The 16137-nt window shown below is 32.8% G+C and overlaps 5 protein-coding genes across 15 annotated transcripts in view; 2 read left to right on the plus strand and 3 right to left on the minus strand.

Annotated features, from left to right (window-relative positions):
- Positions 1 to 6: 6 nt before the first annotated feature.
- Positions 7 to 3400, minus strand: LOC147909993 (U7 snRNA-associated Sm-like protein LSm10). Its single transcript, XM_087405400.1, has 3 exons — positions 3194 to 3400; positions 2489 to 2606; positions 7 to 401 (listed from the first exon to the last, which is right to left on the minus strand). Exons 1-3 carry the CDS (start codon positions 3331 to 3333, stop codon positions 213 to 215), a joined length of 447 nt encoding a protein of 148 aa, XP_087261526.1. The 5' UTR covers positions 3334 to 3400; the 3' UTR covers positions 7 to 212.
- Nt5a (5' nucleotidase A) lies at positions 441 to 2469 on the minus strand. The gene has a single exon (XM_011056669.2). It carries the CDS (start codon positions 2112 to 2114, stop codon positions 639 to 641), a length of 1476 nt encoding a protein of 491 aa, XP_011054971.2. The 5' UTR covers positions 2115 to 2469; the 3' UTR covers positions 441 to 638.
- Positions 3401 to 6278: 2878 nt separating the features above from the next.
- On the plus strand, positions 6279 to 11646 carry Eaat-2 (excitatory amino acid transporter 2). Of its 2 annotated transcripts, none has more exons than XM_011056666.2 (10): positions 6279 to 6796; positions 7053 to 7365; positions 7430 to 7523; positions 7763 to 7961; positions 8297 to 8510; positions 8587 to 8868; positions 9703 to 9936; positions 10162 to 10356; positions 10494 to 10628; positions 10833 to 11646. In XM_011056666.2, the coding sequence occupies exons 2-10, from the start codon at positions 7283 to 7285 to the stop codon at positions 11035 to 11037; spliced, it is 1641 nt and encodes a 546-aa protein (XP_011054968.2). In that variant the 5' UTR covers positions 6279 to 6796; positions 7053 to 7282; the 3' UTR covers positions 11038 to 11646. The 2 variants fall into 2 exon arrangements, with proteins under 2 accessions (XP_011054968.2, XP_011054967.2); XM_011056665.2 differs by having other exon boundaries at positions 7117 to 7365.
- A 270-nt stretch (positions 11647 to 11916) lies between these two features.
- Positions 11917 to 14157, minus strand: EMC6 (ER membrane protein complex subunit 6). Of its 4 annotated transcripts, XM_011056664.2 has the most exons (6): positions 14002 to 14157; positions 13089 to 13249; positions 12935 to 13027; positions 12686 to 12705; positions 12226 to 12299; positions 11917 to 12155 (listed from the first exon to the last, which is right to left on the minus strand). In XM_011056664.2, exons 1-5 carry the CDS (start codon positions 14039 to 14041, stop codon positions 12269 to 12271), a joined length of 345 nt encoding a protein of 114 aa, XP_011054966.1. In that variant the 5' UTR covers positions 14042 to 14157; the 3' UTR covers positions 11917 to 12155; positions 12226 to 12268. The 4 variants fall into 4 exon arrangements, with proteins under 4 accessions (XP_011054966.1, XP_087261528.1, XP_011054965.1 ...); XM_087405402.1 differs by lacking the exon at positions 12686 to 12705; XM_011056663.2 differs by having other exon boundaries at positions 11917 to 12299.
- Positions 14158 to 15855: 1698 nt separating this feature from the next.
- Positions 15856 to 16137, plus strand: part of RyR (Ryanodine receptor) — a 43817-nt gene continuing 43535 nt past the window's right edge. For all 7 annotated transcript variants that reach the window (XM_087405002.1, XM_087405004.1, XM_087405003.1 and 4 more), the window contains exon 1: positions 15856 to 15979. The gene's annotated coding sequence lies outside the window, so the exon portion shown is untranslated. The remainder of the gene's footprint in view (positions 15980 to 16137) is intronic.

The raw sequence follows: 16137 nt of genomic DNA on the forward strand, positions 1-16137 counted from the left end.
CGTATATTGAATTATGTGATTGAATATTTATTTTGTGATTCTTTTTTAAAAATATATGTACATTTAATAAAATTTTGTATAAAAAAACAGAAATGTAAATTTACATAAAATATTACAAAACTGAGCTGTCAAGTTTAAAGTACAAACAGTCAACCAAAATAAAAATGATCATATACTTAGGCAATACACAATAAAATCAGAATCTACGAGTATCATTTATCTTCATTTTTTGTGGTTTCGTCTTTTGTTGTATTCCTACTCTCTAAAATTTTTTCTACAGCTGCAAGGCCTTCCTGTTGTCGCTGCTGAGCATATTTTGTTTTGAAAGTGCGTTTCTTATCTTTCCAAGCAGGTCGGCTTAATCGATTTAATTGTTGCTTGATAGCTGGGATAATCCGTATCTTAAATAATAATATACTTAAATTAGATAAAACTAAATATAAAAATAAGTTGCTCTATTTTATTAGAGATTATGGTTTTTCAACAACAGAATAAAATGTACGAATATACATAATATTTAAAAGTCTTATAAGCTAAGCACTTAAAACTTTTCTAATACTTGTAAAATTTTTTAAGCTAAAATTGTTTCTTTATAACGAACGATATAATATACTTAATCCTATATTTCTATTCTTATATTACATAGCTGATATACTAAGTGGTATAGCAGGATAATATCCGCGATATAACTTTCCATCCTTATCAAAACAAGGAATAGGTTCTTCCAATGATTTCTGTGTTACTAAACTGATATCTGGTATACATAGCTTCGCGTGTTTCTTTATTAAATGGCCCCATAAAGAGTCTACATTAATCGTCGAATCTTTTAAGCAAAAATAAGACCCCCAAAACCTCGAATTTAAAATCTTTTCGTCTGGATGAGTCAAAGCTTGTTGAAGCATTCCTTCCGACATTTGTTCTTCGATCACAACTAGCGTATCACAATGTGCGAATGCATTTGGTACATAAATGTCTTGTATGAGATTATCGCCAACGTACAAACATTGCTGATTAGTTTTCCCTGTTATATGAGCGAGAAATTCCAATAGTTTATTCCAGTTTCCTTGACTGTACATTTCACCTCGTTTTAAATCTTGACTCGGGGTATTGGTTTCGTTATTATTTATAACATCGAAAAATGGTCGATTATTAATAAAAAATCCTGGCTTCTTCGCGAAACATATTACAATATCGAAAAGTGATTGCCAGTCCTCTCCGAGAGCGTAACTCGCAGTAAAATTTACATAATCCGCGTTTGATCCGGTAAGAAGAAAGGTCGCGGACATTTTCTTTATTTCTTTCAACCACGAGATGGTGTTCGAGCTACATTTAAGTAGATATTTCTCCGGGTTTCTCTTAATGTGTCCAAAGATTCCCTTGCTCGATTGAAAGTGCTCTCTAGAAAACATGTAGAACAGCCCAGCCAATATGTCAGGCCAGACATTGTATCTGTCCAAGGATGATCCGTGTTCTTCGTCGAGTGCATCTACAATTCGTGCAAACGCGAGACTCGCCACTATATCGAAATAATCCAGCAAACTCCTGACTTTCTCTGACAGAGGACCACCCCAAGTTGCCATTACGTCGTGGCAGAAGATATCAGTGATCTCTGATTTCTGTTCAGGATATATCTCTCTTATTTGATCCATGTTTAGCAAACACGTACCATGGCATGCTCTGCGAATAACACCATCTGGACTCATCCTGAGCAAGTTTCCCCTTTCCAAGTCCAGCAATAACCCTTTCTGCATGAAGTCCAAGTCATCATCTGTCAGTGGTTTTAGCAGATTCCTGTTATATCCCCGTATTTCGACCAGGAATCTGGCTAGCATCTCATACTCTATACACACCAGATTCGTGACATTATAACGCAGCAACGTGTTATCCAGGTCGAAACCGATACAATCATAGTCTGTGAATTTGAACACATCCATGTCACTTTTGGCGGGATTACTACACGCGAAACCGTATCGGTCGTTAGAAATCGAACACACAGTTGTACCAGGAAATATTTCTATTTTATCAGTCACTTGTTTCACTCGTTTGCATATAGAAGAGTGTCTGTGTTTATATAACTTGACAGTACGAAAACCCACGTTTCTAATCATATCCATGAAGCGCAATTACCGACATCATGTTAGGCGATAGCAATGGATGTACGTTAGCATGATGCAGTTGAATAATTCAGCAGGTATGAGTAAATGGAGTGGCATATGACCCGGCAATTATAGGGACGTTTCAGAGTCAGACTGAGCAACTCTGAAGTACAAAATACCCTAAACTCTAGATACCCTAAATACTTTGATGACCCGAGTATGCTTAGATAAGTAATCCGAGGAGCGAATGAAAGATCGATTTTTTAGTCACGAAACGCAACATAACCTCAACGTGCGATCGATTATTCGAACGCTTCACTCTCGCCAAGCCGGGACAAGATTCTCGACACGGAGATAGTCGTTAAAGGAGAAAAGGATTTCGATGCACTCACGTTCATTGGCACGTGGACGCTGCGAATGTTACGTGCCTGTACGAAGAACATATCATATTTGAACGAGTCTCCGCGGGGATCCGTAAACACGCAGTCTTTCATCACAATGTTCATGTATCTACAAAATGAAAACGAAAGCAATATGTTCAGAGTATATGACGATAATAATTTATTTCGGAGTTATTTCAATTGCTGACATTTTCGAGGAAAGAATTTAGGGACATCGTTGGTTTTTCCAATTTTTATATGCATTTTTTCATAAAAAAAAACAGAAAATTTCTTAATACAACAACAAGCTCTATAAGGCCCGGTTTCATTTCAACGTAAGATTAACTTTAATCTTAATTCATTCTAAGAATTTTTAATTAGAAAAAGATAAACGCAAATTGTAAGTTAAAACAAGACAAAATTAATCTTACATCGATAGAATTAGGAGGTGCATTCCGTTTCACACATGATGCATCATTTATCTATAGGTCTGTTTTTTATTGCTGTACTCTGAACCGGTGCAATAAGTTAAAGTGGAACAAACATATATTTATGTACTGGTTCAGAAAGTGCAGCAATAAAAAACAGACGTCTTGTTGTTCACCAATTAAACAAGGATAAATGAAGCATTATGCACATGATGCTTGAATACACTCTAGGCCTAACCTACATGTACGACAACTTCACATCGCAGCAGAAACAAAACCCTTTACTTACGCGTCCGCATTTTCGATAATGCCGACGATTGTCGCCTCATTCCGCAGGTCTACGGTCGTTCGAGTTTTCTCTACAGCCTTTAGCAGGATCGACAAAGTGTTGTAGAGAAAGTATTGTTCACGTCTCGAATCATAAGGCATCGCGAATGGGAGCGTAAACGTGCGTATTGAACATGCAACACGTGGGAAATTTTCGTCTGCTCTGTTTTCGTTGCTGAGCAAACCACGTGACGATACCACGTGACGATACGTAATAGTCGTGCGCAGAAACGCGGGTAAATTGAGAACGCGTGTTGCATTCAGTTGCATTCGTAGAACATATCGAAGGTTATGGTATTATAAAATATGTATACAGCAAAATATATATATTGATTTAGTTTAATCTATCTTTCGTTAACTTTGTCATTCTTTTGATCACAGTTTTGCCATTATACAACATAATAATGGATTGTTTAAACAATAAATGATAGGATGATTCGATCATCACGAAAAACGTTTGTGTACGTGGATTATAGAAAATAGAATTATATTAATTTTGTCTGAATTATATTTAATAGAATTATATTTACTTTATCTGAAAATTATTAAAATCGCTTTCATGTAGATTCGCATAGAAACATATTTCTTCAATTCACAGCAGCATCGCATTTACATCTAACTAATCTAACATTTGGAATCAAACAACCGATCGAAAGAATTTAATTCTACATAATTATTAAATATTTGGCTTTGTAAATCAAAATGTAATAATAATTGTAAACATGATTTTGAAGTAATTTCAGTTAATTTGTTCCAAAATACAAATAGCGAAAAAGAAGATAAATTGCATGAGATAGATAGGAAAAGAAATCGAATTTATGCAAATGGAATGCACGAGCGACGACAATTGTAACTCAATTTTCTCAAATACATTAATTAATTCTATCTCGAATGGCTCGCTCTTTCGCTCAGAAGTTACGGGATGTTAAACGCGTTATCGTGGGGAGATTCGATTTGTCCTCGTATTATACTACCACCGTAAACCCGATGTTAGTCTATATATAGTCACTCATATAGCCGTCATTGCTAGAGGAATTAGGTTACTTCCCAACGGATATACAAAGGGGTCTTGTAAATGGTCGTATCCTACATGCATCTAAAACAATTACGCGCAAATATTTCCGCGTAACTGTTATCTTTTATCACTGTCAGGTTCACGAAAGTTTGGAAATCGATGATTTCAACCGAAATATGCTTGCAAAAGCTGGGTAGAATATAATTAATTGTAACATATTATGATCCTTTATAAATAAAATCTCAGAAAATATTTTGACATCTTAAATTCATCTAAGAGATGTCTTAAAATTACTGTAGACGTCTTATGAAACTAACAGAAAGAGATCATATGATGTTTTTAAGATGTCTAATTTAAATTAGATATCCCAGATAGCAAAACGTGTCTCAGCAAAATCGCACAGATCTGATTGTTTATGATGCTAGCAACTTGCCGTAGATTTATCTTCAACGATTTCGAATATACCGACATTGTAGCACATGCAGACAATAATGTGTATTGCCAACAATTTAACTGCAAGATAACTGCGTCAGTAACAGACATGTTGCTACTTGGATAGGTGTCAGAAGAACAGTACAGTAGAAAAATTAGTTAGAAAAAAAGAACATATAAGCTAAAAAATAACTTAATATAAATTAACAGTTGATATCAACTATATAATTTGATGATTTAATTAAATTAAATAAATTACAATAATATAACAATGGATTATTGGAGCCAATACGCAAGTTGTTTTAGTGCGATATAATATATTATATAGATGTTAATATCATTACAATTACGTCTTCAAACGTTTCGACCTTTACTCTAATCATTTTCAGTGAAAAATTATATTATTGTTCTAATGTCTTCCCCTGTCTATTATTACTGTCTAATATTAAATTGTGTTAACTATATATTTGTTCTTCATTATCATTGCATTTGTTTTTCTATTGTTATCGCATTATAAAAGTTCGTCTAACAATAAGATTATTTCGTTTATACCGTGAGGAACATAGCAGATCCTAGATTTGTCTTGGTTACAAAACTTCGTACATTCTTACAACATTTTCCAATATGTTTGATTGGACTATGTAAATAATTATTATAATGTAAATAATTATTAATTATTAATCATTAATAATGAAACTGACAAGTCAAAACGTTTGAGAACATAATTGTAATGTATTAATTTATTTAGTATTGTATATTATATCGCACTAAAACAACTTGTGCATTAGCACTAATAACCTATTATTATATTATTATAATTTATTTAATATAAATTAATATGTCAATAATTTAATATAGTTTTGATAACAATTTAAAGCAAATTTTATATATTTATTGTTATCATAAGATCTATATGTATATTAATGTGTCTACTAATGTCACTTATTATAATAATGTATATATTGTAATTTTTTAAAATACAATAAAACTTGCAATTAATGATATAAAGTACTTGTCTTGTAAATAAGCATATCCATATATGTATATAATATCCTCCATAATGAGCATTGAAAGTCTTATTATATTATTTTACTTATATTATATATATTGGATTAATATAATTATATATTTATTCTATCTATCAATGTTCATATTTCAGCTTCACATACACCTTTCTAATTGAATATTGCGCATTAGAAGATATCTAGTATTCAACACTCTTCATGCTCCGATATCATCATCATCAAAGACTTCCCTCTCATACAGCGCTATTTTAATTCTCTCTACCTTCATTTCAGAATGCCTTACGTCAAGCAGCGATTTTTACGAAATGCACCGGGCAGCGGCATTTTTACTCCCTTCGGCATTTATTATTCGGTGCCGTGCGACCCGCCGCGATGAGTGCCTTCTTCCTGTGATCTACCGGTCTCTCTTTCTCCTCGTGACACATCTCCGTTCATCTCGCCGTGTGTCCCCCTTTCCCCTTTCGGTGCGTGCCTTTCGTCTCCCCGGGGCCTCCCCCGACGCGCGCACTAATCAACTTCCTGGATGGGGCACATTATCGGCCTGATTGCAGGCAGATCCCAACGCCGCGGCGCGATACCTAACTCACCGGCGCGGCGCGGCGTGGCGACAGATCTATCCGATCTCTCGACAGTCGATTGCGCGATCACGAAAAGCACGTCGGAAGCTCTGCGGATGTCATTCGCGCCCGCAACTGAAGCGGTGCAATGATCCTGAACGTAATAGATCGGTTGTGACCTCCTTCGGGGCCTTACCACCTCGTCTTTCCCCCTCCCCCCTCCCCCTCCCTCCCGTCATCATCGGGGCCAGCGTTCCATCGTGCGCTTGTGCAATTTGCCCTGATGGTTCCCGGTGGTTCACGTGAAAGGATCGTCGTGTGTCGCGATGCGCTACCGAACGGTTCGCACGTGCCTCGATAATCGTTCGCGAGAAGAATTGTTCGTTTGCCGAATTTGATTTTCAATAGAAAACACAAAGAGCAGGAAGCGAAGCGGAGGATCGTGATAATTCAGGAAGATAATCACGGATTTTCATAAGCATTTTTTGCTGCAACAGTGGAAGCATTTGAATTTTTAATTTGACGTTTCCTTTAAGGTCACTAAAAAAAGTACTAAAAATAGAAATTTTCTTAACGATATAAAGTTCTAAATAATTTAATCTCTTAAGAAAAAGTGTTTGAATATACTGACTAATTATTCAGTACATTGAAACACTTTTTCTTAAGGAATTGCATTAAAAAGAAGTTTTTTAAACGAGTAATAAAAATAAAATATTTTAACGCTGTAAATCTTTAAGTAATTTAATTGCATTGAAGAAAAGTAATTTTATTCTTTAATAATTCTTGACATAGACAAACTTATGAAAGAACTATCGTAAAGGAATAATACACATTTCTTCTACATTTGATAATCCAGACAAATTGTGGAAGCCAGTGAATAAAATCAGGATGATTCGCATTGTGAAAAGGTATAACGCAGTTATAAAGGCCGCGGGATGAAGACTCGCGAGGCCTATTTCGACATTCCTCGTGCTACGTTTCACCTAAAATCTTGAAGCGACGTGTCTTCAAAAGCCAGAAGGATGTCTTTGGGGCAACGTATTTCTGGCGCGGTTGCAGTTCTCCGGGGAGCCTCGACGGAGGCCAAGGAGAGCGGCAGTCATATGTAAAAAGATTTCTTATGCTTTTACCAAAAATTCGGGCTGCTTTTCATCTGGAATATCTTCCAGGTCGTGTGTAGAGGAGATCGAGAAGATGACATCTGAGGAAGAAATCGAGGCCGAAGCGCAGCACAAAGTGACGGCGCTTGATAGGCTACAGATGGTCAGTAAACTTTTTCAAGAATCAAATTTTTATAGTAGAATCAATAAAATTTTCAGTGCGTAATCCTTCCTTATTACTTTCAATTTATTTTCTCAATATTCTCTTATCTTTGCAATGAAAGTGATCAAAAAGTATATGATGCTCAAAAATTAACTTTCTTGGAATCTTATTTGCTCCGGGAAGAAAAATATCACGCAGTGTGGCTTCATAAAATTTATTACGCATTGTGGGGAATGTAGGTGATAGAATGGATGGGAAATAACTTGCTTCTGGCACTAACCATCGCTGGAGTTTTGATGGGTCTAGTTCTCGGGTTTCTGGGTCGATTGGCAGATTTTACACCGCAATCTATAACCCTCGTCAGCTTCCCGGGAGAGCTTCTTATGCGGATGTTGAAGATGTTTATTTTGCCACTCATCATCTCATCGTTAATATCCGGTAATTATAATTCACCGACAATCCATTTTTAAGCAGATAATGAATAGAAAAAGGGAAAGAAAAAGATAAAATTTAATTGCTTAAAGATTAAAAACAAAAATTTAATTTCGAATGTCAGAGTTTTGTGTTGAAATAGCAAAGATATTATGTCTGTTCTAAACTTCTTGTAGCGTTTATCTTTTTTCTTTTTTTTTTCCAAATAAAGAGAAAAGAGAAAAGATGAATTGTGTAAAGAGTTCAGATGAAAAAAACAAATCTATTATACGTTTAAAATTTTTCAACTTGTCTCTACATATCTCCCTCATCCCCAAGGTACAAATAATTACTTATTTTAGGAATGGCACAGCTGGATGTTCAAAGGTCAGGAAGGATAGGATTCAGAGCATTAACGTACTACTCAATAACGACCATTCTCGCCGCTATAGTGGGTATTGCGATGGTGCTGATGATTCATCCAGGTAATCCGCAGATCAAAACTTCGGCCGCGGCGGTGGTGAAAGCTGAGGAGACAAAAGTTTCTACTGTAGACGCAATTCTCGATATAATTCGGTATGGAAAATCAGCCTCTATAACTCCACAGTAACAATTTAAATTCGAAAAATCTTTTGTAATCTTTCGTTCTTAGAAACATGGTGCCGGAAAACCTGGTGCAAGCGTGCTTTCAGCAGGTTCAGACCTCTTATGTGAAGAAAAAGGTGGTCATAATTGGTAGCGCGAATCAAAGCGAATATATAGTGGAGCCGATCTTGGTTTACAAGGACGGTACGAATGTGATGGGTATGATTGTATTTTGCATCATCTTCGGTGTACTCGCGGGACAGATAGGACCACGCGGCAAATTGATGGTGGATTTTTTCGTCGTGTTGAATGAGATTATCATGAAACTCGTCACGATCGTCGTTGTTTGGTATGAAACAATAAATAATTTCACACGAGCACAAATTTAAATAATTAAGTATATAACATTATTCAATTTTATTTTTCAGTTTTTGGAATATAGTCAATAAAAATATAACTATTAATTTGACATATAATATATATACATATATATATATATATATATATATATGTAACTCACAACTACCGCATTTCCTCTTATTATTCTTGAGGTAATTTTGAAACGAAAATCTTAATACGAAAATATCAAGCTACAATAATTTTTTAAATTATAAACTAACTTTAAATGTTTATAAGTCAAAAACCATTTTACTTTTATAGTCTCTATTATTATTTCTGGATTCTTTTAAACATTTTAAGACGAAAATCCTAATACAAAAATGTCGAGGCTATAATAATATAGTTTTCGAATTACATACTATCTTTAACCAATTATATAATTCGAAAACTATTGTAGCCTCGACATTTTTATAATAGGATTTTAGTCTTAAAATTACTTTAAGAATACGTTCTTAAGAAGAAAGGTGGTAGTTGTTAGACCCTGTATACACACACACACACACACACACACACACACACACACACACACACACACACACACACACACATAATTAGAGTTTGAGATAAAAAATAGAAATACATAAGAAATAAATAATAAAGTCAATAAAATAATTTCACATAAACTTAAGCAATAATTGATCAAACATAATTCAAATTTAGCTCAAGCATATGAGTTGATAAGAATACGAATATTAACTTAATGTATAGAAATTTAAGATAAATAAAACATTTCTCTTTTTTTTTATTTTCTCTTTTACGACAATACAATTGGCAATCGCTGTAGGTATTCTCCGTTCGGAATTATGTGTCTGATAGCTGGAAAAATTATGTCAATCACAAATCTGGCGGCAACCGCTCAAATGTTGGGTCTGTATATGGTAACCGTTGTATTAGGCTTGATGATTCACGCAATCATCACGCTACCATCGATCTACTGGTTTATGACCCGAAAGAATCCAGCAGTATTCTTCAGAGGTATGATGCAAGCCTGGGTGACAGCGCTAGGAACCGCTTCGAGGTAATAATTAAAAACATTTCTGAAATTAATCTTAAGTTTTCGTGATCGTTATTTTGAAGTTAATTCAAAAATTAATCAGAGATTATCTCAAAATTAATTAGAAAATCGTGATGCTACCATTTTTTATTTATATTTATGGAGTCAATTGTGTATAAAATTGAATTTTCTAGCATGACTAACTTTTTAAAGGAATAGCAATGATATAATCGATACATGGGTTTATAGCGCTGCAACCTTGCCATTGACTTTCCGTTGTCTCGAAGAAAATAACAAGATCGATCCACGAGTGACGCGTTTTGTTGTGGCAGTCGGTGCCACGGTAAATATGGATGGGACAGCTCTTTATGAAGCCGTAGCCGCAATCTTCATAGCACAATTGAATGGAATCTCATTGGGATTCGTTGAAGTCATTACTGTCAGGTACATGTATTTCGTGAATATGATTTCTTTCGTTTCACCAACTACTTAGTTATAATTGAAAGAAAGAATTTCAGTGTATCTAATAAATGAATTAAAAAAATTCATGTACTTTGCTTTAAAATTTACTCTTTTTACAGTCTTACGGCTACTTTGGCGAGCGTTGGAGCCGCAAGTATTCCCAGCGCAGCTCTAGTCACCATGCTGTTGGTGCTGACTGCTTTAGGTCTCCCTACGAACGATATTTCCCTGTTATTCGCTATCGACTGGATGTTGTAAGTTACATGTCTATTATTGTGTCTATACATTGTATGCTCATAATCGTTTTTTATCGATTATTGAAAAATACTAATCTGATCAAACTTTGAATATGCTATTAAAAATTATATATATATTAGTAGTCGATGATAATTGATAGACGGTTGAGAACAACAGGTTCGATTAGAACGGTAAAATTAGAGCAATCGTTTTGCTTCAAGGGATCGGATCAGGACTTCGATCAACGTTTTGGGCGATGGTTATGGGGCTGGAATAGTCTACCACTTAAGCAAAGCGGAACTAGACAAGATGGACGAGGAAAGAAGACTAGAGGGTTTGGAAACTGGAAAGCCTCTCGAAATTGCCGCTGAGAGCTGTCGAGAAGAGCCAGGAATGCATGAACAAACTTCCGAGACGAAAATCTGAGATTTTTCTACAGATTTTAGCAAAGACATGACGCTAATCTTCGTCTCTGCCATGTAAATTAACTTTTTAATTGCGGTTTAACGCTACTTACCTTTTTCTAATTCTCAGAACTAGAAAAAAATAAAAAAGTGAGTTAAACTGAGATTAAAAACTGAAATTAAAGTTAATCTATACATTGGTGGAAATGGACATAAGAATGTTATCCGTCAGTTCGCAAGAACTATTACTCGTCCCTGTGTTAAGTATATTCGTATAATGCGATTGATTTTCACTGCCGAAATCAAGGTTTTTCCGTGGATTTTTAACATATATCAAAGTAAGCTATATATATATATAATTATTAAGAATACTATAGATATGATTCTTTAATGACATACAAATATAAGTTTCCGTTTTTGTAGTGAGTGTTAGCTAGTAGCGAATGAATAAAGTTAAACATTGAAGTAGAAAATGTGAGCATGTTAAGTACAAACTAACGGAAGTTGTATCTCGATTTCTTATTCTCTTCTTTAGTGCGTGAGATTCTTCTATTTTAGAATAACTTTAGAATTGATAAATGTATGCAGAAATAAATATGTACAGTAAAATAAAGATATATAATGCAATAAATTATTGGAAATTGCATCTGACACGAAAATCGTCAAAGCGCTTATATTCATTTTTATTGAAGATATTTTAAAAAGATATATCTCATAAATAAATTTAATTTATTTTTATTTCAATGGTGTTGATTAAAAATAATATTATAAATACAATATTATTTTAAATAATAGTTCTTGATAACGATGAAAATAATGATAAACTTTTTAAATGTATTCACAGTCGTTGTTTAGGTACATGCATATGATACCTTCAGTCACTTTCATTGAATAATTGTAATTTAGTAATTAATAATTTATTATGCAAATATATATATCTACATATAGATCATACATTTAATAAAGAATATGTAACATCTCTATTGCATTGGCTTTCATATTGTCTTTTACGTTTAAATATTGGATAATAAATGCCAGTGATCATTTTAAAGAAACATGTCTTGTATATACATACATATTGACATACGTGTACAATAACGCGTGAATGCTTCGTCATTTATTTGGTCAATATTCGAAAGGCTTAAATAAAATAAATACAATGATTGGTTTATTATAATAATTATGCAACTTTGTTTATTTAGATAATTACGTGATGTGTCACAATTGTTGTAAGCCATCCACCCTTTCTCTTTTCAATAGACATGAACCATTCCATATAAAAATCTGAATCAGAATCATTAAGAAATTTATAATGTATTCGTACTTAAGAAACAATCAAGCAAAACAACAAGTCATGGGTCATGTTCTTTTTAGATGAACTACTTGCACGATTCAGTTTTTTTCTTTTTTTTTCCAACTTGGAGAGAATAGAAAGAAAGATGAAGTGTACAAGAACTTTAGCTAAAAAGAATAGCCCTATGATAACATCAAAATGATATTAAAATAAATCGTAATTGTAAATAAATCGTATTAAAATAAATCGTGATTTTTGGTAATCATTTTGAAATCATTTTGGAGTCATTTTGATGTCAATTACTCATGTTCTGTTTGAGTATTGCATATTTATAGAAATATATTGTTTGTATCATTTATATTGCGAAAAAGGATACGTCCAGAATAATACGTATGTCTGTAAAAGATTTTGCAATCACATATTAAGGAAAAAATATATAGGCCAGCCTCCGAAAATAAACTTTCTAAAACATTTATAGAGTGAATTTTATTCTGAAGAGTCACTGAAATGTCACTTAAAAATTGAAATTTGAGTCAACCTCTTTTAAAATTGGCTCAATTTTCATTTTTTAGAGTGAGATTGAAAGAATTTAGAGAGAAACTTTAGAAAGCAGTGTAAAGGATACACAAAGTCCCCCAAAGAATCCACTTGTTAAGAGATGCCGCCTGCTAATAAAATATTTTCTCCACTGGCCACCAGCCTTCATCAACAGCATCGCCTACGACGATGATTTGTGACATTACATACAATTATTGCTAATTCTAATATAGTGCTCTTACCCACAGTCCGAAAACTGCAAAGACGTAAAACACGAATCCGTACAATACAGTCAATCCTAGCAGTCCTGCTGTGCCACCTGATAAAGCTGCCATTGAGATCTTACAATATTCTACAACTGCGGCGTTGTTTGCAACAGCCGTCTCGCTATATGCAACAATCTCTGCAATACATAATCATATTTAATATCTACTTTAGTTGACCATTGATTTAGTAATTCTATTGCATATCTCTGATAAAATTTTGGAAATTTTTATACAAATTGGAATGCCTTTCAGAAATATTGAGAAAGTCTATATTTTTTAAATCAGAATTTTTCATATATGTGAATTATGAAATATTCTAAGATTTCTCATACTATAATTTCCGAATAATCTTACTTAATAATTCAGATTTGATAAGATTTCATTAGAAATTATAGAATAAAAAATTATAGAAATCTTAGAATATATATTTCAGAATTCTTCATATATAACGAACTTCTAAGAAAAATGTCGACTTTCTCAGTGCTTATGAAAAATATTACAATTTAATATAAGATCTGAAATGAGTACAGAAAATCTAAAAAATGTTCTAAAAAGTCAATTCATAAATTCTGAAGTTTACGTAAACATTTTTTTAAATTATATAAAAAATTCTGAGAAAAATATTCACAAGATATAAAAACTTCTTTAGAAACACGAAAATCACTCAACAATTCAGACTCATCGATCGTGACTAATTAGTTATGTTACTTCGTGGATTAATTAGATACAATGTGAATGATTTTATTAATTTATAATTTATATGTTGCTGCGTTTAAATAGCAAATAAATAAATAACAAACATAACCTCTCAAGAAAGTATTTATATTATTCAATTTTCTTGCGTTTACAATTACAATTTACTTATTTTCAAGATAATTCTCGCACTTACCGCCACTTTTCTCCTGCTTCGTTTTTATTTTCCCCAACATTATTTTATTAATTAACGAGATATTAACCTAACAATGAAAAATAATGATACGTCTGCACGAACGCACGAACAGTGTTCGTGTTCAATCAGCTGTTTCTATCGAAACACGTCAGCTTTTGCGCTGTGTAGATTCGAGAACTGACGGCGGTAAGTTTAAAGATAGTCACGTAGCTCATGAGACATTGTTAAAAACTTACAGACGTTCAATAGACAATTGCCTAGCAATCAGTGATATGATGTAAGTTTTTAATAAGTTACTTATCTATCAATTACTAATTTTTAATAGTATATAAATATGCAAACTCTAATAGATTAATGCTCTTTAATGTTACCAAAGAATGATTATAGAGCACATAGTATATACACTGTTTTGTGTATTTCTTGAAGAATCTATTCTATTGCATGTCCCCGTGACAATGACATATTATGTTGAAAATCTTGGCAAGGATCAATGGCAACAAAAGTAAGATTATAATAGTCGTTTACTGAAATTTGAGAATGTTATAAATCAAATATCGCTAAATGATTTATTAGACGTGATAGTTTTTAGTGTTAATCGAATTAAATTCTGCTGTTTTAATTCAACATTAGTTCGTTTAAAACATATGAGTTTGATATAAAATTATTAACAATTTCTCGATAAATTATTTAATCAAAATGTATAAAATATACATATATATGTAATACATAATTTCTTATATGATATATAATTGTACAGATCATATAAATTGAAAACAATTCTATGATAAGTGTAATATCCTACAATGAAAAAAATTTAATACAATAATATATATTTATTATGTAACAAATATTACATTATTATACAATAAATATTTATTATGTAATTTTTTATTTATTTTAATATTGTTTTAAACTTGTGCGATATGTTCTAATGGACATAATATAATACAGACACTCCTTAAATACATAATTATTCACAGAATTGCAATTTGTATAAAATGTAATCACACTTTATGTCATCACAAGAAATCAGACATAAAGTGTGATTTTTATACAAATTGCAATTCTATGAATAATTATATATCTAATCTTCTTGACATCTACTAAGATGAATTACTCCACTTTTTAATGTTTTATTTTTTTATGTTTTACTTCCATAATAATCAGTTTTCTTGTACCGCCACATTTTATACTTCATCTCTGGCAATTTGTGAATAACACAATCTTTTCAGGTATGTGAACATTTCGTTATATATCTATATTGCTAAAGAGAATTCCAAAAAAAGTTGAAACGTTCAAAATAAAAATTCTATCATCATTTATCGATAGAATATTCGTAATTTTCATTATTTTAAGATCTTACGCCTGATCATCTGCGTTTGATTCTCATTAATCTTGATTTATGTTAGTTATGTTTATAATTATTTCAAAATTATAAAAATTCAATTATTGTAATTATTTTCTATCATTCTATTTATTATTGCGACCACCAAGAGTTTTATGTTAGTATTTCTTTAACGATGTATTATACATGAATTTTAAGAACGATGCAAAAAATAATTTGTTAAAAAAATGAATAACATTGAACAAAGAAAAATTTTAAATAAATTGTTAAAAAAAACTATGCCATATAAAAATTATTCATATTTTTTAATTATTTTTATTATCATATTTATTACGTATTAATTAAAAAGTCACTGACAATCATTATAATAATTTCAATAATTATTCCGATAATTCTAACGTCGCAATTGCGAGTCTCCGAGGTTTATTCAGCTATGATGGGAAACACGCGGAGCGGAGCGGTGCAGTTTGCTCGGCTCGAGGCTGAAAATAGTCGTCGCTCCGCTCAGCTCAGCATAGCTCCACTCAGCATAGTTCCTCGAGCTCCGACAAATATTCCGTCGCGGGGGTCCGATTTAAAGCGGTCAGGAAAACAGGAGACTCGGCACCCCGAAGAACCCCTCGGCTCGCGGGTGTAAGATATACGATTTTTCGCGCCCTTGTGCAATAATGATGCGTTTGTTGTGCGTGTGTTCGTAAATTTCTACGTGAGATTGCGTAGAAAATTTTTTCGTTGATTTGTGACAAAATAAAACGTTATCCTGAGATGAGTCTTTTCGGGATGAATCGCGA

The sequence above is a fragment of the Acromyrmex echinatior genome, chromosome 4 (assembly GCF_024713525.1).
Source record: "Acromyrmex echinatior isolate Ae372 chromosome 4, ASM2471352v2, whole genome shotgun sequence".
NCBI lineage: Eukaryota > Metazoa > Arthropoda > Insecta > Hymenoptera > Formicidae > Acromyrmex > Acromyrmex echinatior.

Coding starts and splice junctions, on each gene's coding strand:
- Nt5a (XM_011056669.2), bottom strand. CDS start 2,114: ATGGATATGATTAGAAACGTGGGTTTTCGTACTGTCAAGTTATATAAA.
- LOC147909993 (XM_087405400.1), bottom strand. CDS start 3,333: ATGCCTTATGATTCGAGACGTGAACAATACTTTCTCTACAACACTTTG. Junction 2,607..3,193: donor ATTATCGAAAATGCGGACGC/GTAAGTAAAGGG, acceptor TTCATTTTGTAG/ATACATGAACATTGTGATGA. Junction 402..2,488: donor GCGTCCACGTGCCAATGAAC/GTGAGTGCATCG, acceptor TTATTATTTAAG/ATACGGATTATCCCAGCTAT.
- Eaat-2 (XM_011056666.2), top strand. CDS start 7,283: ATGTCTTTGGGGCAACGTATTTCTGGCGCGGTTGCAGTTCTCCGGGGA. Junction 8,511..8,586: donor GCAATTCTCGATATAATTCG/GTATGGAAAATC, acceptor TTTCGTTCTTAG/AAACATGGTGCCGGAAAACC. Junction 8,869..9,702: donor GTCACGATCGTCGTTGTTTG/GTATGAAACAAT, acceptor CAATCGCTGTAG/GTATTCTCCGTTCGGAATTA.
- EMC6 (XM_087405402.1), bottom strand. CDS start 14,041: ATGTTGGGGAAAATAAAAACGAAGCAGGAGAAAAGTGGCG. Junction 13,250..14,001: donor GAAGCAGGAGAAAAGTGGCG/GTAAGTGCGAGA, acceptor TATGTATTGCAG/AGATTGTTGCATATAGCGAG. Junction 13,028..13,088: donor TTGCAGTTTTCGGACTGTGG/GTAAGAGCACTA, acceptor TCATCGTCGTAG/GCGATGCTGTTGATGAAGGC.